Source organism: Sardina pilchardus, chromosome 15 (genome assembly GCF_963854185.1).
Source record: "Sardina pilchardus chromosome 15, fSarPil1.1, whole genome shotgun sequence".
In the NCBI taxonomy this organism is placed as follows: Eukaryota; Metazoa; Chordata; class Actinopteri; order Clupeiformes; family Clupeidae; genus Sardina; species Sardina pilchardus.
The window spans coordinates 21677418-21699550 of NC_085008.1; the positions used below are offsets into that span (position 1 = coordinate 21677418).

Sequence of the window (22133 nt, forward strand, 5' to 3'; positions counted from 1 at the left end):
AATTCCTGCTTATTTGTCAAACTATGCTATGGTGGAGTTCTACTGGGACACTGAGCATTCTCTTTTTATTGTCTCTTCCTTTTCTCTCTCTTTCTTTCTTTTCTCTCTCTCTTTCTCTCTCTCTCTCTCTCTCTCTCTCTCTCTCTCTCTCTCTCTCTCTCTCTCTCTCTCTCTCTCTCTGCCCTACTCTGCTATATATCAGATCAACTGGAGTCACTGGTCCTGGAGGAGAGGCCCATGCGGGCCATAAATCCCCCAGCCGAGGTGCTCCAAGCCTGGGGCCCAGATGCTTCATCGGCTGGGTTAGTACCAGGGGACCTTCCTGGAAGGGGCGTACTGTACAGACTTCTCCTTTGGACCAAGTGCTTATTGTAAAAAAGCAGCTTCAGTCCAGCAAACTGAAAAGTCGTCCTCTCAGCAAAGTTTAAAAATAAAAGTTGAATCGAGGGCTAATACTTGGACCAAATAGTAGGGAGTGTGCAATTGATCTATCATAATATGCTGAAGGCAAACCAGCAGACTCTAATGTAGATTAATGCCAGACCTATCCGCTGCCTTGTGCAGTGATGACACAGCAGGTTTGCAGGGACTCTGCCTCCATACATCTTATTCTTAGCGCTCTCTCTCTCTCTCTCTCACGGCAAGCATAGTTTAAAGAGATCAGGAGATTTCGGCGCAGGATATTTGGAGCTTAACCCACGTCTGAGTAGCAGGAGAAAAGGTGCAGAGGGTTGTGTGTGCTTCAGAATTTTGATTTTGAATTTTGAAACTTTGCTCTGTGTTAACCGCATATATATCTTAAAAGTATGTCACTTTCTCATGGCGATTGATCAACGATTTCTGGAAATCAATGATCAATGCAGTATAGTGTTTCAGTTGTGCTAGAAGATCGTTTGGAACTTTTCTGAGTTTATGTTGTTCTCTTTTAGGCCACCAGGGGGCAAAATGGCTCCACACGCAGAGAGGAGGGAACAGGCAGAGTGTGAGGAGAAGCCAACAGAGCCCTCAGGTGCGTAGTAGACAGAGATGGATTACTGGAATATATACACACACACACACACACACACACCTTATTCTTAATTTGGCTCTGGTGATTACAGATCATTCCTCCCCTTCTTTTTCTCCGCTCTTCCATCTCGTTGCTCTTTCTTCAGTGATTTTCTGTCGGGCTCGTTCTCCCTCCCGTAGGTTCACTCACACACCATTTCTCTCTCTCTCTCTCTTTCTGCTTTATCCTCTCATTATCAATTCAGTTCAGTTCAATAAATTATATTGACAGAGAAAAAAAAAGATTTCCAATGTGTCAGATATAGCTGCATAGAGCCTCAACAAAACATTGAATGCAAAACGTAATATTATGCATGGTGGTAAAGAAATATATATGTGAACATATGCAATGTTTTACAAACACACACACACACACACACACACACACACACACACACGCGCACACACACACACGCACACGCACAGACACACACACACACATACACACTTACGGTTGGTTATGAACATACCATACAGACAAAACAAAGTCAATGAAAAGAGACAAGCTAGCCTGGGGAGGTAGGGGTAGGGGTAGGGGTGGGGTTGTGGGATGGGGATTGAAGGGTACTAATTAGGGGATGTTGGCTCTTACATGGTGGATTGAAGCCACAAAGCCTGCTGCCAGTCTGCAGGTGTCTCCTCCCAAAATAATATCAAGTTCGTCCTGCCGTTCCTAGTTTTGACATTTGGAATGTTTGCTGAATGCTTCGGGGTAGAGATGTCCTTGAAGGGAGTACTCATTGCAGTGTAGAAGTAAGTGCATTTCATCCTGTCATCCTCTCTCTCTCTCTCTCCCTCTCTTTCCCTCCCTCTCTCTCTCTCTCTCTCTGTCTGTTTCTTTCACTTCTCTCTTTATCTCTATCTGTCTCTTTCACTTCTCTCTCTCTCTCTCTCTCTCCCTCTCTCTTTCTCTCTCTCTCTTTCTATCTCTCTGTCTGTTTCTTTCACTTCTCTCTTTATCTCTATCTGTCTCTTTCAACTCTCTCTCTCTCTCTCTCTCTCTCTCTCTCCCCCTCTCTCTGCTGCAGGCGTGCCCCCATGTGAGGAGCCCCTCTTCCTGAGGCTGTGTAGTAGCCCCGCTCACCGGCGCACGGTGGCGCTGGCCATGATGTCGGCCCAGTCGTCCATGGAGGACTCGTCGTCCTCGCTGGCCTCCCGCTCGCGCTCCGTCTCCCCCATGCGCTCCAAGCACCACGACTCGCTCCTCATCGGCCTCTCCACCGGCCTCTTCGACGCCAACAACCCCAAGGTGAGCAGGGGAGAGTCAGGGGCGCATAGGTGTTGGAGAGCTAAATTCCGCATTGGGCTCAAGAACGTACGTAAATAGCGCCGCCATCTTGGTGAGGGCAACAATCACTGGAGGCCAGTGGAGAAACTGGTGTCTCTGATTGGCAGCAAGCGTTGACCATAGACAGTTATGGTGTTGCCCCCAGCAATATGGCGGCCATGTTTACGTATACCGCCTAATAGAACTTGGTGACAATGAAGTATCTGGCTTTCTAATGTCTGGCTTTCTAATGTCTATGGCTGGGTCGGCCTTGACATTATGCCCGAGTTACGTTATGGAGTTATTGGCATTTCCACAGATATTTTTTCAAACTCATTTTTCCTGATGTTAATTGTATGTACACGTCTTTGTCATGTCACTGAGGGAACACTTGGCCCGACAGTTCTCCTCAGCACTTCTCCGGCACTAGAATGGACATTTTACTCGCACTGTGATGGACTATTAGACATTTACTCAATTTGGACCGCCTGTGAAATATTCCACATTTATTAAATTTGGTGCTCCCCTAGGACTCCATTGGCCAGGCACACGAGGAGAAATGTTCACATCTGCAGATGATTAAGTTTATGTCAGGCTGATGCTGATGTGCTGCTGATATTATCTTCCCCCACTTTCCACTCCTCTCTGCGTATGTGCGGTCATGTGTGATTGTGTATGTGTGTGTGTGTGTGTGTGCCTGTGTGCGTATGTGTATAAATGTCCGCACGAGAGTGTGTATGCGTGTGCGGACACATGCTGACAACCTTGCTTTTTTCCCTAATCCGTCAGTCATAGAGTTAGGGTCCACACAAACTATTATTGAGACGACATTGGAGGGGGGGGGCTCTATCAGTTGGGATGCCTTGTGGAACCAGCCATGACAGTATTACAAATGAACCAGGAGGAGACACATTTACTCAAACATGGATCACACCAATAGCTCATTCTAATGCCTTTAGCCATTTTGTTCCAACTTTCGCAGCAGAGAATTTTTTATGTAAGCGCCTTAATAAAGAAAAATATTCGTAATGTAGCAGAATTAATGTTGTTCCCCATAAGCGTTGTCTTCCAAAAGGCCTCGCATGCCCTGAATGATTTGCCCATAAGTAAACCTAAAATGGGTGCCACTGTGCAGATGGAGTATTGCTATAATGATGATGATCATTAGAATCACATTACCGGGGACCCCAAGCTGTCTGATCTCTCTGCTGTCAGCAGAATGAATGTGCTAACTTTGAGGGTTTATCCCCCCTCCCTCATCGCCAAAAAGTTTGAGGCGTCCTCCCAGCATGCCACTGAAGCCTGGCACACCAGGGACACTGATTTTTAAGCAGGATGGGGTTGAGACTCGGATCTTGCTAGTGTCGCGTCGATGATGCTACATTGATGACGTTGCAATAAGGTGATATTTTTGGTTGGTTATTATTATGTAGGTGTTGGGTCATTACAGCTAGTGCTAATGTGTGTGAATTCAATCTCTTAAAAGTGTATTTATTGGGCCCCAGCCGTGGCGCAACTGGCTGGGGCACCTGTACCGCACACCGGCGACCCGGGTTCGATTCCCGCCCCGTGGTCCTTTCTGGATCCAACCCCTGCTCTCTCTCCCACTCGCTTCCTGTCATTCTCTCTACTGTCCTGTCCAATTAAAGGCATAAAAAGCCCAAAAAATAACCTTTTAAAAAAGAAAGTGTATTTATTGTTTTGGCTTTTGCCTTTATGTGGAAAGGCCAGTCACGTATAAGAGGAGGCAAGGAGGATATTGTGGGATGTGATTGGGAAATGGCGGCGGGTCAGAATCAAGCCTGGGGGTGCCTCTCATGTAAAGTTTATACGTCCTCCCTTGCTCCTCGGGCCTCGATCCTCACTGATCTACATAAAGAAAGATAGACGAAGGGATAGACTATCGCTGTTGCCCCTCCATCATTCTTTATGTAGATCAGTGAGGATCGAGGCCTGAGGAGTGAGGGAGGACGTATAAACTCTACATGAGAGGCACCTTAGGCCCCCGTGGGCAGGTATATGTGGTCAGGTTGTGGCTGCTTGCACTACAGCTCTCCCGATGTGTGTGAATTCTTACGCCATTTTCCAGCGGGACTTCATGTGTATCTTTCACACAAGTTAACCACTGATCTTCAGATGTTGCAGAGAGGGAATTATGGCATCTCTTTTGTTTGCATGAGAAAGATACAAAGAACACGAGTCTCATAGGGGTGGAGGTGTGGATGTCTGAGTGTTAGCCCTATAAGAAACAAAGACAAATTCCAAGTCAGGGACTAGCCCTCAGGCTTGTCAGTTAAAGAACTCAACGATGCTGTTGGAACGGAGAGAGCGAGTGATGGAGAAAGGAGCCATGTGTAAGCAGGTGTCCTGTTCCCCTGATGCTATCTGATATTAGTTTGATGACTTTTTTTCATTTCACTGTTTAAAGGGACACTTCACCGATTAGCATTAAGCTTTGTATTTTTAGAAAACCATTCATGTTTTTCATACAAAGTTTAATGCTAGTCGGTGAAGTGTCCCTTTAAAGATAGTTGACAAACACATGGTGGATAACAAACCCATATGATGGATGGCAAACACATGGCAATACGGTGTCTCAGTCGGTACATACCAAAAGGCCTTATGAGTGATATTTTTCTAAAGGATATAGCAGTAAATGTGTCGGTTAGGCATGAGAGGAATCATTTTGTTTTCCATTTGTTTTATCCACTACCTTATAGTTTGTCATTTGGCAGGCCATTTTATCCAAAGCAGTGGATCTGGAACCATGACATGGTCTTTTACTTGAATGTCAGCTCAAAAAAAGACACCAGTGTCCACGAGGCCCCTGTGCGGCACGGCAAAATTCCAGTTCACCAACCACTGGTACAGCCACTGAGATGGAAAAGAACATAACCTTTTAGAACACGCCGGCTCTCCTGGCATTTCAGTGCTACACGGATCTCGGCTGGCGTCCCCACAGGACCTCTCTCTCTCTCTCTCGTTCTCTCTCTGTCTCTCTCTCTCTCTCTCTCTCTCTCTCTCTCTCTCTCTCTCTCTCTCTCTGTCTCTTTATCTTTCTCTCTCTTTATCTCTGGCACTCTCTCTGTCTCTCTCTCTCTCTTTCTCTCTCTCTCTCTCTCTGTCTCTCTCCCTCTCTCTCTCTCTCTCTCTGTCTCTTTATCTTTCTCTCTCTCTCTCTCTGTCTCTCTCCCTCTCTCTCTCTCTCTGTCTCTTTATCTTTCTCTCTCTTTATCTCTGGCACTCTCTCTCTCCCTCTCTCTGTCTCTCTTTCTCTCTCTCTCGTTCTCTCTCTATCTCTCTCACTCTCCCCCTCTCTCCCTCTCTCTCTCTCTCCCTCTCCCCCCTCCCCTCCCTCCCTGGTGGTAGACGGTCACCCCAGGTGATGGGTGCTGGGGGTCCGGGGTGGTGCTGCTTATATATAGCACTCTCATTTAGCCCTTTATTAATGAGGGGACGCGGAGTGGAGCCGGGGCCATCCATCACATGACCTCCAGCGCGGCCTGACGGCGTGGCAAGGACTCTCACCTTCTCCTGCATCTTTAATAACGCCAGACCACGCGCTGGCTGGAGAGGAGGAAGAGGAGGAGGAAGGGGTGGAGGGGTGGGGGAGTGGAAGACCAGGGCTAGGGAAGGTGAGACTAGGAATAGAAGGGGTGGTGGTGAAAGGGAGAGGTGTGTGTGTGTGTGTGTGTGGGTGGGTGTTGGAGGAAAGTCGATGAATGGTGTGTGTGTGTATGGGGGGAGGGTGAATGTTGTGTGTGTGTGAGTGTGTAGGAGGAAAGTATATGTGTGTGTGTGTGTGTATGGGGGGAGGGTGAATGTTGTGTGTGTGTGAGTGTGTAGGAGGAGAGTATATGTGTGTGTGTGTGTGTGTGTGTGTGTTGGATGGACAGAGGGTGTTGTATAGTCTGCAGTGCATTGGGTTCCTCTGACTGGAGCGTTATTAATGCAATTTTTCCACATCCTTGATGTGTCGCCATACCAGAGGCCCTTCCAAAGGCATTTCTCTCTCACACACACACAAACACACTCTCACACACTCTTACACACTCTCACACACTCGCACTCCCATGCATACAACTCACACACTCTTACACTTGCACTCTGATGCATACAACACACACACACTCACACACTCTTACACTTGCACTCCCATCCGTACAACACATACACACACACACACACACACACACACACACACACACACACACACACACACACACACACACATTTCTATGCATCAGTGCTTCTCTCGCCCACACTTGTCCTGCCACATATGTAACACACACTCCCTTCTCTCCCCACTGGCCTGTTCGTCACACTTTTTTTCCCTTTTCCACCCGTCTCTCTGGTCTCATTCTTTCACTTGCACATCCTGACTCAGTCAGCCTCCAAATCCTACGGCATACACTCACACACACACACACACACACACATCAGAATTTAGTATTCGCTCCTGTTTCCACTGTAGCCCACAGTCTGTCTCTCTGTGAAAACTTAAAGTTTCGGCCAGAGAAGCGGCGTGGCGTTTTGTGACCGCCTTTTACGCTCCGTCCTTGTTGTAAGGTCAGAGATAAGTTGCCATGGATAAGGACCATAAATACTCCACTACCATGCGCACACAGACTCGGATGAATAGTGTTCTGATGAGCTATCTTCGTAATGAGTGTTTGGGTGATCTGGGGATTGATGTCTCGCATGCCAAAGTCAGACAAGGCTTCAGTGCACCACGACGGCCTGCATCTGGCTACTTATTTAACATTTTTGGTACATCTGTTTGGCGTTACATGCAGATGGAATTTTCCCATGCAAGTCTTTACAGCTCTTTGCTGAGATCTTTTTTTTTTTTTTTTTTTTTCTCGAGACATAATGTTGAAATATATGTCGTTTTATACAGTCACTTGGCAATCCAAAAATGTGTTTCTCTTTTATGTGTCTGATGTTGCATGGTCTATTGTCTTCGGTTTGTGTCCAGACGTGATCTCATTACTTGCGTGTGTGTTTTGCAGCAGTTTTGAAAGCTAAAATAGTGTTTATGTTTTTGAGATGGTTCTACTTACATGGCTTGTCTGATGATGGGTGTGTTGTCTTTTCGTGGTCAGATGCTGCGCACGTGCTCGCTGCCGGACCTCAGCAAGCTCTTCAAGTGCGCGGACGCGGACGTCGCCGAAGGCAACGGCCCCGTTGCCCCTGACAACAACCTGGAGATCGAGGACCTGGAGGAAAACGGCAAAGGGGACGAGGCGTCGGAACCTGAGGAGTATGATTCATGCAGCATGTTTACTGTCTGCAGAGGTGTTTACACCCCGGCACAGTGATTAGAGGGGTCGTGCCATATGTGATTAGACTCCAATGCAGAGATACATGTTATGTGGCTGATGATATTTCCTGTCTGTGTGTGTGTGTGTGTGTGTGTGTTCCAGTGCCTATGAGGATGAGGAGGAGGACTTGCGGGAGCTGCGGGCCTCCATGGAGAGACTTCTGCAGGACGCCAACAGCGAGGAGGAAGAGGAGGAGGAGGAGGAAGGGGAGGACGAAGAGGATGAGGTGGAGGACATGTCGAACGGTAGTCCGGGTGACGAGGACGAAGGCTGCTATAACGGGGTGGAAGAGCGAGGGGTTGCAGAGAAGCCTGGCCTGCAACGAAGCCCGGAGGAAGACGATGGCGTGGACGGAGGTTTCAACGGGGTGGGAGGCGAGGAAGAGGAGGAAGGCGCCTCCAGCAGCAGCAGCGGCGGCGGCGGAGGCGGCAGCAGCAGCCCTGATGAAGAGCCCGCCGGGCCGCTCACCAACGGAGTCGGGGAGCCAGAGGAAGAGCACCACAGCAGCGAGGACCAGCTGAATGAGGAGTGGCAGTCGGGTACGGCGCTACGCACAGTTGCCCACTCACATCACGCCTGCACATGTTGACCTGCCACGGCATCACAGATGGCTCATTTGTCATATGCATGAGATATGCTGTGTGTGTGTGTGTCTGTGTGTGTGTGTGTGTGTGTGTGCGTGTGTGTGTGTGTGTGTCTGTGTGTGTGTGTCTGTGTGTGTGTGCGTGTGTGCGTGCGTGTGTGTGTGTGTGTGTGTGTGTGTGTGTGTGTGTGTGTGTGTGTGTGTGACTGTGTGTGTGTGTGTGGCCAGAATGTACGCCTGAGAATGACTAGACGCAAACCCACTATCGAGCCAGGCCGAGACCAGGCGATATTCCAGCCTACAGATCATTATGGCCAAGGCTTCACGTTGCCAGAATCGAAACACATTTGCCTCCCCATTATCAGGGTGATGGCCCATCTGTGTGGTCCTAAATCCTGCACAATACTGCCTCCGTGTGAACGTCATACCCAGATCGAGCGAGAGAGGTTCAAGCACAGTATCTAAAGTTACTGCTGTTGTCTTTTGCCCAGTGGAATATTAACAGCCAAGATTACATGGGAATAAAGCATGCTTCACAAGGTACACTCTATTCCTTTATAAAATGTGGTGTTTTTAGAAGTTAATTCGGCAATACTTTTCCAAAGCAGGTGGAAGACCTTGATCTAATATAAAACAATTACACAGATGTGTTTTTAGCAACGGTAGCCTTTGTAGAGCACCATGGCTAGCATGCTTATCGTTCATATTTAGCTCAAAACACCACTGGCCCTAAAAGAATCCTTGACCACTCTGAATTGTATGGTAATTAAACATCTATACAGCCTTGTGTTAATTTGAGTCAGTATTGTTTTGTATTGAAGTGTAATTTAGGCCTAGTGCTGGATGTGTGGCCTGGCTGCTTCATAGTCCCACAGAGGCACGATTAACAGCCCATAATAAGTGATTATAGGGAAGCAATTAGCCTTCACACGCCTTAAATCGTCCAACAGTGGGGGAAGCGGCTACTGTTTTTTGGTAATGTTTGAAGTATGTAGTGACGTGTGTGTGTGTGTGTGTGTGTGTGTGTGTGTGTGTGTGTGTGCTTAGATGACAGTGGGGAGGATGAGGTGGATGACATGGAGCCTCAGGACAGCATCTTCAGCCGTCTGGAGGAGTTGCGCTTCCAGCTGGAACAGGAGATGGGCTTTGAGAGCTTCATCGAGGCCTACAACAAGATCAAGGTAGAGCCGCCCCCATCTAACACACTCACGCACACACACGCTGCAGCAAGCTTTGTGCCCAGGGGGCCTATAACAAGGTCAAAGTGGGGTGACCTCCATCTCACACACACACACACACACACACACACACACACACACCACACAACAGCAAGTTTTGGGCCAGGGGGCCTTCAACAAGATCAAGGTAGGGTGACCTGCATCAACCACACACATGCCAGACACACACACACACACGCACACACATGCTGCAGCAAGCTTTGAGCCAGGGGGCCTACTACAAGCTCAAGGTGGGGTGACCTCCATCAACCACACACACACACACACACACACACACACACACACACACACACACACACACACACACACACACACACACACACACACACACACACACACACACATGCTGCAGCAAGCTGTCCAACCCTCCCTAATACATTCACTCTGTAGCAGAACTAAGTGGAGCCCCTGACCTAGTATATTCCCCCTGATTCAGCACACGGGGGCCTTTTGGGGATGTGTGAATGTTAGAGCCAGGTGTAAGATTTGGGTCGTGCTGTAGCTGAAGACTGCAAGGATGGAGATGTCCAATAGCAGGATTAGGCGTGTGTGTGTGTGTGTGTATGTCTGTTGGTAGCCTATGTGCCAACGTGAGGGACTGTGAGCGCTCAAAGTTGATGAATTATCAAGGAAATGCTGCTGTTCCAATGCGCAGTGACCCTGTTTTTCTCCATATGGTGAGAGTGTCCGTCCGTCCGTCCTCTGATGTAATGTCCATATGTGGTACCTGTATAATACTCCACATATGGCCATTGCATAATACTGGACGCTGAATATTGTATTTTATGGTTCTATTTTTATCATAATCCTTTATTTTATGCTTCTGCTGATGCAAATGGTCATTGTAAACTGAGGTGCGTTCAAATTCGCAAACATAGGCGAACGTTCGAGGTGAACATGTTTTCTTTGAGCTGTTAAATTTGAACGATTTGTTGTTAACATTCCATTCTAACAGTAATTGCATTGTTGCGTTCGTCAAACTCACGTCCAGTTCCACTGTATGTTCGCGGCGCACCACCTCCTCAGACTGTTTGCGATTGTTAGCAAACGTTCGCCAAAAACTCAAGGCTAACGGAATACTGTTTTGCGAACGTTCTCAAACGTTCGCCTATGTTCGCCTAAGTTCGGTGAACTTGAACGCGCCTCTGATGTCTGCTCTTTTTGCTGCCGGCAGGCTATTCACGAGGATGAGGACGAGAACATAGACATGGGCCCGAGCATGTTGCAAAGCATCCTGGGAACAGAACACCAGCACCTCTATCCCAAGATCCTTCACCTGGTCATGGCTGACGGAGCATACCAAGAAGGTAACGCTCGTCACACACTCACACACACACACACACACACACATTCACTTGGATATGGACATGAGACAGGCGTACTCGACATACCAGATCCACTTTGTTAAGGTCTCACCACGGAACGAAAATGTTCCGTATCAGAATGTTTCTCGTGTACACACACACACTCCAACAGGTACACTGACTCTAACTCATATACCCCCTTTCAAACCACCTGAATGCTTTCCGTATTACTAACACGAGTGATGCCTGCCTGTGACTGTGTGAGTGTGTGAACAAGGTCTCTGGATCAGGTTCACACATCACTCTCACACACACACACACACACCGACACACATCAGCACACCCCTAAGGCTCCCAAACAGCCCTCAACCCCATGCCTTTGTGTCCTGTACCCGGCGTTAATATTGCTTTCAGATGGTGTGGAGAGACTGCTGGAGGCTCGGCCCGCTATGTGAAGGTGTTGATGGGTGTAGTTGGTCGAGGGCCAGACGTCTAGGGCAAGAGGTGGACTCAGAACCCCGAGTCAGGGGTGGGATAATCCTTATTATGGCTCCGAGTGTCTCCCAGTCAAGGCTGGGGTGGGGAGATCTAATCTTAGTTTTCTCTCCCTGGAAGTCTGTATCTGCTCCGAATACGGTTCCAAGAGTCTGACTTCTAACACGCGATTCCTTCTTTTTTTTCCCCCTCGTACTCTTTTACTCTCTCTCACTCTCATACTCTCTCTCTCTCTCCTTCTTTCCTTCTCACATCTTTCTCTCTTCTTCTCCCTCTTTCTCTCTCTCTCTCTCCCTCTCTCTCTCTCCCCGTCTCTCTCTCTTTCTCTCTCTCTCCGTCGCAGATAATGATGAATAGAAGCTATTCATCCACCCAGGCTGGCAGCTTCAGACAATCTGTTGGCAGACTGATGTCTTCCCAGGATGCACTTGTGGGGTTGTCTGCACATTGTGGGATGGGATGGGATTGGGGTGGGATTGTTGGGGATGTTGAGAGCAGTGTTGAGGGATGGTGAGAGCAGTGTTGGGTTGGGGGGGTTGGGGGGTGGGGGCTTGGTTAGACCTCTAACAGAGGTGTAGGTCTCAGGCACGTATGCATGGAGAATGCTGCGGTAGTTCACTTGAAGACTGAGAGTCTCCTTCCACACGTTAGTGATCGGCGCACTGTTTTTGTATGTAGTATAACACGTATATGGACGAGAGGACGTGATATGGCGGTACTTAACCAAAGTCTTATAAGTTGTTGCGTGGGCCACTGTCGACAGCACACAGCAGCGTTCCTTCTTTTCTGAAGTCCCGGGGCCTGCCAGGTCGAAGGTCATAGGTCGAAGGTGAGGTTACACCTTGCAGGTCGGGGAGGGAGTGGGGGGGGGCTTCTTCACAACACAGATCTCACATGCTTGACCTTTCTCTGGGGCCACAGGCTAGTCCTATATCAGGACACACCAGTGCCGTCTCCTTACCAACCAGCTCAACCTCGTTTTCTGTACAACTTTATGTCCCAGGTCAGTTTTTACAAAGCTTAGTCAAATGCAGTTCTCCGACTTTCTTACAAGCGCCGCACTAATGAACACTACCGATTTTAATGTTTACATGGCGAATGGCTGTTCGTTAGGAGTTACAGGTCGTCATGGTAGCAAAGAATTTGCAATATAAGGGAATTTTGCTGTTAATGGGTTGTGTCAGGATGTATGTTGATTGTACAGAGAGTTGTAAGGAATATGAAATGAACTGTAAGGAAATCGGCTATCACAGTATGTTGCTCTTTGATAATAAAGCAGAACATATGTATCTTTTTAATAATAAATAAACGCTTACATTTTCTAAACATGTGTTTGTCTATATATATGTGTGTGTGTGTTCGAGAAGGTCTTTGATGTTAAAACACAGAATTAGATAAAGCCTTTAAATGGCAGCTGGCTGGTTTCAGCTGTTTGGATTTCCTTGAGTCATGTCTGGATAGGTGGTTCCTTGATTCAAGGATCTCTCTGATTGGTTAAGTTGAACTGTCTGTCAGCAACAGGTGTGCTGTGACCACACCCATCAGCAGAAGAGACTGCCTGGGACTTCCCCTAACCAGCCAACCCCAGCATTTAAACCACATGACCTCACATTCTTAGACGACCACAAATAACGGTGCATGTGTCTGCTTTGGACAAGTGTGTGTGTGTGTGTGTGTGTGTGTGTGTGTGTGTGTGTGTGTGTGTGTGTGTGTGTGTGTGTGTGTGTGTGTGTGTGTGTGTGTGTGTGTGTGTGTGTGTGTGTGTGTGTGTGTGTGTGTGTGTGTGTGTGTTGCACACCTGGTTTGGCCTGTTTCTTTTTTTCTCCCTTACTCAGCCTACCATCATCTGAGCGTGGTTGTGTAAAAACTGTTTATCCTTTTCACAATCTGAAAATCTACATGGTTATCCTCTCACAGTCTACACTTGAGTAATACATGCAAGGGGAAGATGGGCTGAACAAGTCCATTGTACAGTATAGACTAGCAGGGCTGCTTATCTTGATCTAGTTTCTTTTCCCCTAAAACTTTCTCATAAAAAAAAAACAAGTGCAAAGAAATTCAAATGTTCAACATCATTAAATAATTCCAGCACCAGTGTTTGTCTGAAAAACAAAATGAATATTCCAGCAAAATATTTCATCAGCTATTTGTTGTAACCACTCTATATACAGTCATTTGTTGCAACTCATGAACTTCAATACCGTATGTACAATATTTTTGTCACCTTTGTCAAAATATTTATTATTCATCCCATTTGTTTTTTCATGATGCTTCTCATTTTCTGATTCCATTTCATGTTTCAGTGGCTCAGGCATAACAGTTTTTGAATTGAGCTCACGCTCTCTCTCTCTCTCTCTCTCTCTCTCTCTCTCTCTTTTTCTCTCTCTCTCTCTCCTCTTCTCTGCTCATGTCAGCGGAGTGTAAACAAGCGTACCTGTTCATTGGTGAAATGAGCCAGAGAATAGGGGTGAAATCACAGAGGTGTGCAGGCCATGATGAAGATGAGACGTGACATGCCCGTGATTAATACTTAATGAGTAGAACTGGGTGTTTTTTTTTTTTCTTTTTTTCCTTTTCATTTTTTGTTTAATAAGCAGACTGCAGATGTTAAAACACCTGGTTTCACCCACCCCCTCTCCCTCATCCCACCACAAATACATGAATTATTCAAGTTTAAATTCCTATGATCCTTCTGAATTGCAGGGAGAGGTATGTTAAGGGACCTGAAGAGTTCATGCACTGTTGTGTTTGCTCTTTGCCATGTACAGCAGGGTCAATTTTTTTTTTTCTTTTTTCGCCATGAATCTGCAGCTGTGTTGCCGTTATTATTAGACAAGTGAGTCACTACTACTGGAACTGCTCCTTTTCATCACAGGAAGCTGCGGGTCTGGGGTGGGTTGTAGTCACACATTTCCACAAATGCCTTGTGTGCCACTGCGTTTTATTGCTGGCCCCTTTTTGAATTTCTTCTCACTTTATTGCCGGCCCCTTTTTGAATTTCTTCTCACTTTATTGCGAATACAGTCAGGATTCATGTCCACTGACATTTCTTTTATTGAGAATTGTGTTATTTAATCTGAAACATGAATTGAATGAACCCTGGCAAAGTGGTCTTTTATAGTTAAGGGAGGACAATGGTATGCTGTAAGGTGAATACAGTGGCATGATTCCAAGGGTGACTAAATATCCCAAACAGTGTAAGCACGTGGACCTGGAACACATGCCCTGAAAAGGATGCATTATCATGGGAAGATTTTGATCTAAATTGGCTCATTTTTCCCAGGTGCTGTCGCTTATTTATGGCTTCCCAGGGACGGAAATAATTGACTTCCCTCTTGGAATCTCCCCAAAGACTCTTCCCTCTGATAAGCCGCTCGTTCTTCCTTGCTCTCTGTCTTTCTATCTGTGTCTTTTTTTCCCTTCTCTCCATCCTCAGCTTCTCTTTTGTGAGCCGCATAATTTCTCATATTTCAGGGATTGGAAACCCACTCGTTTATTAATTCACCTTCAACTCTTGGTCCTCCTGTATAATCTCGTGGGGCTATGCCTGTGGGCATTCTCCCAGGTTAGATTTCACATGGGGCAGGAGATTGAAATGCAAATCTGCAAAAAGGCCAGCCACAGTCCCCCAGACCCAGACCCTGAACCCTGGGCTATCTTTGCTCTAATTCCCTTTTGCACCAGTAGGTGTTTTACAACCACATTTTAATTAACCCCTGCTCTAGTTAGGTTCATTTATTACGTGGCTCAGCATCCAATCCAGTTTACTGTCTGCGGCTTCTTTTTCCAGACTATTCCTCTGGGACATCATGATAAAATGGTGCCATTTAAAAAAAAGGGAGGGGGGGGGATCAGTACATTTTAGTCACGCTCTTCTTGTGTATTCTGCTAACACTGGGTTATTTGGCCTGTGTGTTCAAGGGATTTGCACTCCCGAGTCCTGAGTAAATTGTCTCCCTGCCTTTAGAACATCTTTCAAAAAATTGAGCTCTAACACATTCTGAATGAGCATGATTTAAGTACGGTGGCATTTCAAGCCTAACACTGTATTCACCTCTTGTCCCACCTTTAAACTCTGTTGGCAGTTAGGTTGATAAAGATTTGTTTTAAAAGGCTTCTCTTCCTTCTAAATCTAAATAACACTGGTCATTCGTTCGAGGACTGTGGAGGAACTCTAACTGGTATGTCATTTCACTTAAACAAAAATAGTTTCTTTTTTTCTCTCTTTTTATCCGTCCGTCATCTTGCGTTGAAGAGGACCTGAAACGAATCCTCTGCGCCGGCGTGTAAGTTAGCATCATCTTTTGTCTCATAAATAATGCATGTCAGGGTAAAAAAAGGAGAGCACTCATAGTTAGTATAAATCTCTCATGGGTTGGATGTATTATAATGTTTCAGTCCTTTGGTTTATGTCTTCATTTCCCACAATTTATGTAGTGTTTGTGCTCCCCATTCCACACACACACACACACCCCCCCCCCCTCCTGCCTTGTTCCTGTGGCGTTGTGCTGAAGAACAGAGAATGTCGTATTGTCTTGTGGCTTCATTTTGAGGTTTTGAATGTCTGTTTGTCTGTCTGGTAGCCGGCTCCACCCTCGTCTTGACTGAGTGACCTAACCCGAGAGCAAACAGTGTAGACGGCCGGGGAGAAACATCGGCCCACGCTGTGACCGACTCTGTCTCTCCCGACGGACAGCCAGCGCTTGAATTTGCGAGCAGGTTTCTGGTGAGTCTGGTGGCAGTGCTTTGCGGCAGCGAGGCTCTGGGGGCTTGCTGAATCCATCAACACCATTGTCAGGCCTTGTTTCTGCTTTCAGGGGGGAAGATAGGAGCATATGTCATGTCATCTCTCTCTGGCTCTCCCTCGCTCTCTCCCCACTCAGTCTGCCTTTATAGGCAATAACACAGCTGTCACCTCAATCATGTGTGTGGTCTTTTTGTGTTGGTGTCTGTGTGTGTGTGTGTGTGTGTGTGTGTGTGTGTATGTGTCTGTCTGCCTGTCTGTCTAAATGTACGTGCCGTAAAATTGTAGGCCTCAAATACATAATGATCATAAAATGTGGTCCTGTATCTGTCACCAAAGGATGGCTTTAAATGTTAAGAGGTTTTGATGTTTAAATGTCATTTGTGATTTGTAGGAACAAAGACATGGAGCCCATTTTGCATGCCTGCCTACTCAGTGTGTTTTCATGTTACAGGTGCTCCCATGCTTATGTCTGAATGTGTAGCTGAGTGGGCAGGTTCACATGCATAGGTAAAAACATTCACCACATGACCCTGATGGTATAATTTCTAGTCCAAAGTATAGACCTAGTTGGACAATATTACACCTTGGACTTTGTTTTTATCAGGGTAAGAATGCTGTCCGCATTCCTTTAAATGTGAAATATCTTTGTGAGGGTGTGTCCAGTGTTCTACAGTCTTTTATTAGTGGAAAAAAATATGTTTACTCTCAGCTGGTTCCTGGTTCCAAACCTTTTAGTACTATATTTATTGTTATGTCTGTTGTTAGGTCATTTGTCGTGTTAATCATCACCATTCATTTGTTTCGTTCTTTTGTCTATTTGAGTGGCCATTAAGGCTGCAAGTGTTTATTTTGCCTATGCCTCCACACTGCTAAATATAGGCTTTATCTCTACCTGCACACAAAGCTAGGTGGTGCATAATTCAGGGACAGGTATCTTGAGGGTCAACCAGGAAGTAAAAGCTGCAGCTTTAAAGCCCCTGTCCTTTCCTCATGGGGGCGGAGCACGTGTCTCACGGCAACAGTGAAATATGACCCGAGAGCTCCTGCTAGGTCCAATGGGATCACATCCAACAGTAAAGGGCCAACATGCCATAAATCACAAACATTTATTGTTCTCTCTCTGTCTCTCCGGGTCTCTCTCAATATGCACTGTCCTGAAAATAGGATCGATATAAATCTTTCTCTTTATTGTTTTCTCTCTCCCCCTCTCTATTCTCCTGAGCTTCTGTTCTGTGTGTGGTAAGAGAAGACAGGAAGGGCTGAAGAACCTGCGATTAAGAGATGATAAAAGTAGGACTTGCCATATGATCACTATCATTTCTATCAACAATATAAAGAAAGCAATGTTATGGCTGTAACCCACTTGGTATCTTAGAGAGGATCCTACTCCGGGTTGTGCTTTATTGAAAACATACATTTTCCTTTCAGAGACTGTGAGTGCCCACAAGAGTTAAACTTCAGGATGCTTGTAAAACATGTTTAACATGATAGTGACCGGACATCACAACCACCAATAACAATTCACCATTAAAAAAAAACAAACAATTGCCACATGTGCATTTTGCATGAGGTATGGTGGCCTGGAGTCGGGTTAAGTGCGTTCATGTACTCCACATATTTCCCACTGGAATGTGGTGGTGTGTGCACTGTGCTCAGCTGGATTGTTCTTTATGGTAACACGTTGTGCCATAGCGAAGGTCCACACACTGATAGCCACACCACTGAGGTAACTGACATGTGCATTAGCACGTAGTATAACCTTTGCCACGCCTGCAGTAGGAGGGGGAGTGGCTCTGCACAGTAGGCCATGGCACATATTCTAGTCATGTATTATGCCAAATCCATATGTCTGATATTAGTTTGTTGTAGCCTTCTACATACTAAAGTTAAAGATTAGATATATGCAATAAAGAGTGAATGTAATACAAATGGAAACAATCTTGTTTTCAATGCCAGGCTAAAATAATTGTTGTAAATTGAAAACTTCTTATTCCATGATCCTAAATGTGCATTGGAGATATCTGGGCCACTCGAATCCAAATTGAATACACAAATCTTAGGATTTTTCAATGTGCTAGTACAAGGGGGATTTTTAATGTGGGAGACAACGGCAAACTGATTATTTTGAGGTGAACCACGATTGGCTTCTGTGCCTTTGTAAGCACTGTAATTACTGTTTAAATTGTGTTGTTTATTATGCGTTAATATGATATGATATGGCTTAAAAGGCCGAAGTAAACCGCTACTATTTTATTGAAGTGCGCAACTGTCACACTATACGCCCGCCCGACAGGAGTAAGTCGCACTATATAAGCCACTGGGGGTGCTACAAAGTAACAATCGAGTTCATCATGGCGTTTGGACACAGGCGCCGGAGTTTTTTACCCATTTCTCTTTTCTCCTTACCCTGATACCAGCCAAACGCCATCTCCAGCGTTCGCAGACAATCCTAACATCAGATATAATGGCCTGAACGCCAACGTTGCAACTTCGCGTCGAGAGAACGAGAAATACCCTACACAACAAACAACGGGCTTCTCTTGAGAACTAGAGCTTGGGAAAGTAGCGAGAGGCGGCGATTGGCGTGTTTGGTCGGCTGTTGAAGTCGGAAAGAAATTGTTCTGGAAAGAGAGGAGGGGGTTAGAAAAGGAGGCGCAGTCTCCGAGGTAGGTTAACATTTTTGTTTCCAAGGACAAACTTCTGATATCTGTCTGTGCACTTACAATGGTAATGTATGTTCGCTGTTCATTTGGCAACTTGTTTTACGCACTCATATACAGAGGGGCTTTGTTAGCCTGATACATGTTGCCTAAACAGTGCTTCGTGTTGGCTGGCTATGCAGTCAGGCTATGTACTCATGGAGTAGTAGCCTATCGTAAGCTGTAGTTGATTCACAGTTCTGTTAGCCATAGGTTACGTTGTCCACATCTCATTACACTTACTGCGAGCAGTTTGTTGGATTGCTGCTTAGTTGGTAGCGTAGATATCGTTGAACGGACGGAGGTTCAGTTCCTTTTCATTACCGAGTTGACGAAACTCGCTCAAGTTATTCCTCCTAAGAAAGATAATGAGTTAAGGGAGTCATGTTGATGTTAGGTTAGAATGCGAATCACATTTAGGATTCTGTTTATGGTTAGGTCTCCGTGGAGCTTACCATGAGGCTACCGGCTCATTTCATCAAGGTTTAAACTGGAGTTACGGTCCAAGATGAACTGCATTGTTATTTTGTAGATCTGAAGAACATCGTCTGTTGTGATGCGATTGAAAGGAGGGGTAGCCTACAATCGGGGTTGTCATATGACATTCACATTCATCTTAAGAAAGGTAATTAATGTCTCTAGATACTCACCTTCTTTTTTTCGCAAGCGCATAGGCTATGGCATTTACTTATAGCCGAGGTTACTCTTGAACAAAACAGTTCAGTTTCAGTGATGATAATTCTTCATAGTGATGCACAGAGCCAATGAAATAGCTGTAGTAGCCTAATGTTAGCCAATTTTTGAGGTCAGCCTTTGAGAGTATGAAAACCAGAGCTGTGGTCCTCCCCGTGGCTGGCATGGATGTTTCAAACAAGATGACTCCGGCTGAACAATGAAGTCGCCGCATCTTGTTGATGACTGGATTGATTGACCCGGAGAGTCGGGGGTAAACAGCGAGGACTTTCCCAGAGGACAGAGAGGTTACTGGGCGGGAGCTGCTGTTTGAGAGGTCGGGATCGGCTGTTGTGCGCATTTAGCAGTGCAGGCACGTAAATCTATCCAGCCAAACGTGACCGTAAACCTCTCAGGACCGTTGTCTTCTCCTGGGCAAAAGAAGCACCGGGGATAGTTTCTAATGTCTTGGTGGGTTCTTTTGTACAGTTACCTATAAGTGGGCCAAAATGACCAACTTATTGGTTCATAATAGCCTACTGGGTCGGTGACTACTCTTATTGTAGGCCTGGCAGCATCAGTTATTTAGGCCTATATGGATTTGTTTGTCTGTTTCCGCGTATCTATATCGTTCTTCATTTCGTGACAATGGACTGTCCTTTCTGTCTCTCACAGATGCTGTCGGTGTCATGGCAATAACCGAGGCATGGGAGTAACGTGACCAGGGCAAGGATTGTTGCTTCCCAACTAACCTACAAGCAGTATGGCCCTCCTGCCAGACTGAAAACGTCAGGAGAGGCCAGACTGGACAGCTTGAGAGAGTGATAGAAAGACAGTGAGTGACTATTTAAAACGAAAGAAAGGAGGAAAGGAAAAAGAAAGGACACAACAATGGACGAGTCTGCGCTGCTGGACCTGTTGGAGTGCCCCGTGTGCCTGGAACGTCTGGACGCCTCGGCCAAGGTGCTGCCGTGCCAGCACACCTTCTGCCGGCGCTGCCTGCTCGGCATCATGGGCTCGCGGGGCGAGCTGCGCTGCCCGGAGTGCCGCACGCTGGTGGAGAGCGGCGTGGACGAGCTGCCCAGCAACATCCTGCTGGTGCGCCTGCTGGACGGCATCAAGCAGAGGCCCCGGCGGCCGGGCCCGGGCACCGGCGGTGCCGGAGGAGGAGTGGGCACGGCGGGAGGCGGTGCTGCCAACGGCACCGCGGGGGCACTGGTCAGGGCGCAAGCGACGGCGGCTGCCCAGAGAGAGCCAGGGGCACCGGGAGCGCAACCCCAACGGGTGCAGGCCAAGAGCACCCTCGTCAGGGTGAGTCTGACCCCCCCCCCCACACACACACTCACACTCACACGCACTGTTTCTATTCTCAGCTTAAAAGTGCAGACTTTGTAATTCTGCCAAAATGTTCAGCAGTGAGCCTAATTGCATACCTTCCACACTTCTTAAGCAATGTTTTGATTGAGCCACGCATTATTGCAGGCATTCTGTTTGCTTCTCATTTACCGCCACTCTGTACAAACACCAGAGTTGTTATTGTTTTTTCTGAGTGCACACACACACACACACACACACACACACACACACACACACACACACACACACACACACACACACACACACACACTGACTGGGCAGCTAGAGGACTCTGAAGAAGAGTTTGCTGACTTTGACAAAAAAGTGTAGTGGATTAGAATCAGAGGCTACGCCTTTCAGTTCTTAGCTTAGTAGTACCCACAACAACCCCCTTCAGGTGCTTCATGGGTCGCTTCTTTGGCACTGCCTAGGGAGGGATCGACACAAGCTCTTGTGGACCGCATCGTGTACAAACACTGCAATAACTGGGAGGTGAAGTAATCCGGTAATTCAGTTCATTAGATCATACAGTACAGGCGGTAGCTTAAATTTTAGATGTGTTCGTAATGTTCCTCATAATATATTCATAATATTCCTCTTGGCACAGATTGTTCAAGTCCACTTAAGAGCAGCTAGAAAGAGACTAAATAGTTAAAAAAAAAAAAGAAAAAAAAATAACGGAAGAAAACATAGGAATTGAAGAAAACATGTGGCTCTCGAGGCTTAAATCGGTCTTCGTGGACAGGCTAGGCCCAGTTGACCACTGGTCAGTGTGAAGAGTCATCTAGCTGCCTGTCAGTCTGAATTGATTGTTGCGACAACAGCTTGAATGTGCTGACAGTGTGCTTGCCTGAAGGGCAGACAACCGCACACTGACAGGGCTCAACATCTGAGAGGCTGGAATTCAAGGAAGTTAGGCTGGGCTGGGTCGAAGAGGGGGTCGCCTGGGTTGATCTATAACAAGGAAAACGAGAGGTTGCTCTTGGTAACCTTAGTGAGACTGGTAGTCAAATAGAGTGTTGGTTGTTTGATGCAAATGATTGCTGAACATTGATGAACTGTGAAGATGAGATTTTGGGTAATCATTTTAAGACCCATGTGTCCACTCTTTAAATCCAAACATAATGGACACGAGCAGTCCTGGGAGACTCTTCTTAGTGTTTAGTTTGTTACCTGTGTGCGAGTTCCTTCCTGTGTCTTTTAAAAATGTTAAAGGAGATTGGTCTGTCTTCTGCAAAGCCCTTTGAGGGACATGTTTGCTCAGTCAGTGTGGCATGTGTACAGGTCCATGCTAACCCCATACCAGTGTTTGGCCAAGTGGGATTTCAAGGGTTAAACTGAAGCTTGACCATCAAGCTCCAGGCTTGATGTGACGCTTACCATTGAGTTCTGTCAACAGTA

General features: G+C 46.5%; 2 protein-coding genes across 4 annotated transcripts in view; both read left to right on the top strand.

The window, feature by feature from the left end:
• nek1 (NIMA-related kinase 1) overlaps positions 1–11715 on the top strand; it is a 37138-nt gene extending 25423 nt beyond the window's left edge. The window contains exons 29-37 of one of the 2 annotated variants that reach the window (XM_062556804.1): positions 203–302; positions 930–1009; positions 1155–1184; positions 2076–2296; positions 7420–7577; positions 7741–8177; positions 9269–9402; positions 10634–10766; positions 11602–11715. In XM_062556804.1, coding sequence (XP_062412788.1) covers positions 203–302; positions 930–1009; positions 1155–1184; positions 2076–2296; positions 7420–7577; positions 7741–8177; positions 9269–9402; positions 10634–10766; positions 11602–11615 — 1307 coding nt within the window. In that variant the 3' untranslated portion in view covers positions 11616–11715. Of the gene's footprint in view, positions 1–202; positions 339–929; positions 1010–1154; positions 1185–2075; positions 2297–7419; positions 7578–7740; positions 8178–9268; positions 9403–10633; positions 10767–11601 lie in introns of both variants that reach the window. The other variant, XM_062556805.1, reaches the window with a different exon arrangement.
• A 6634-nt stretch (positions 11716–18349) lies between these two features.
• The window catches only part of sh3rf1 (SH3 domain containing ring finger 1), a 52648-nt gene continuing 48864 nt past the window's right edge, over positions 18350–22133 (top strand). For both annotated transcript variants that reach the window (XM_062556807.1, XM_062556808.1), the window contains exons 1-2: positions 18350–18671; positions 20052–20687. In XM_062556807.1, the coding sequence (XP_062412791.1) occupies positions 20268–20687 (420 nt within the window). In that variant the 5' untranslated portion in view covers positions 18350–18671; positions 20052–20267. The remainder of the gene's footprint in view (positions 18672–20051; positions 20688–22133) is intronic.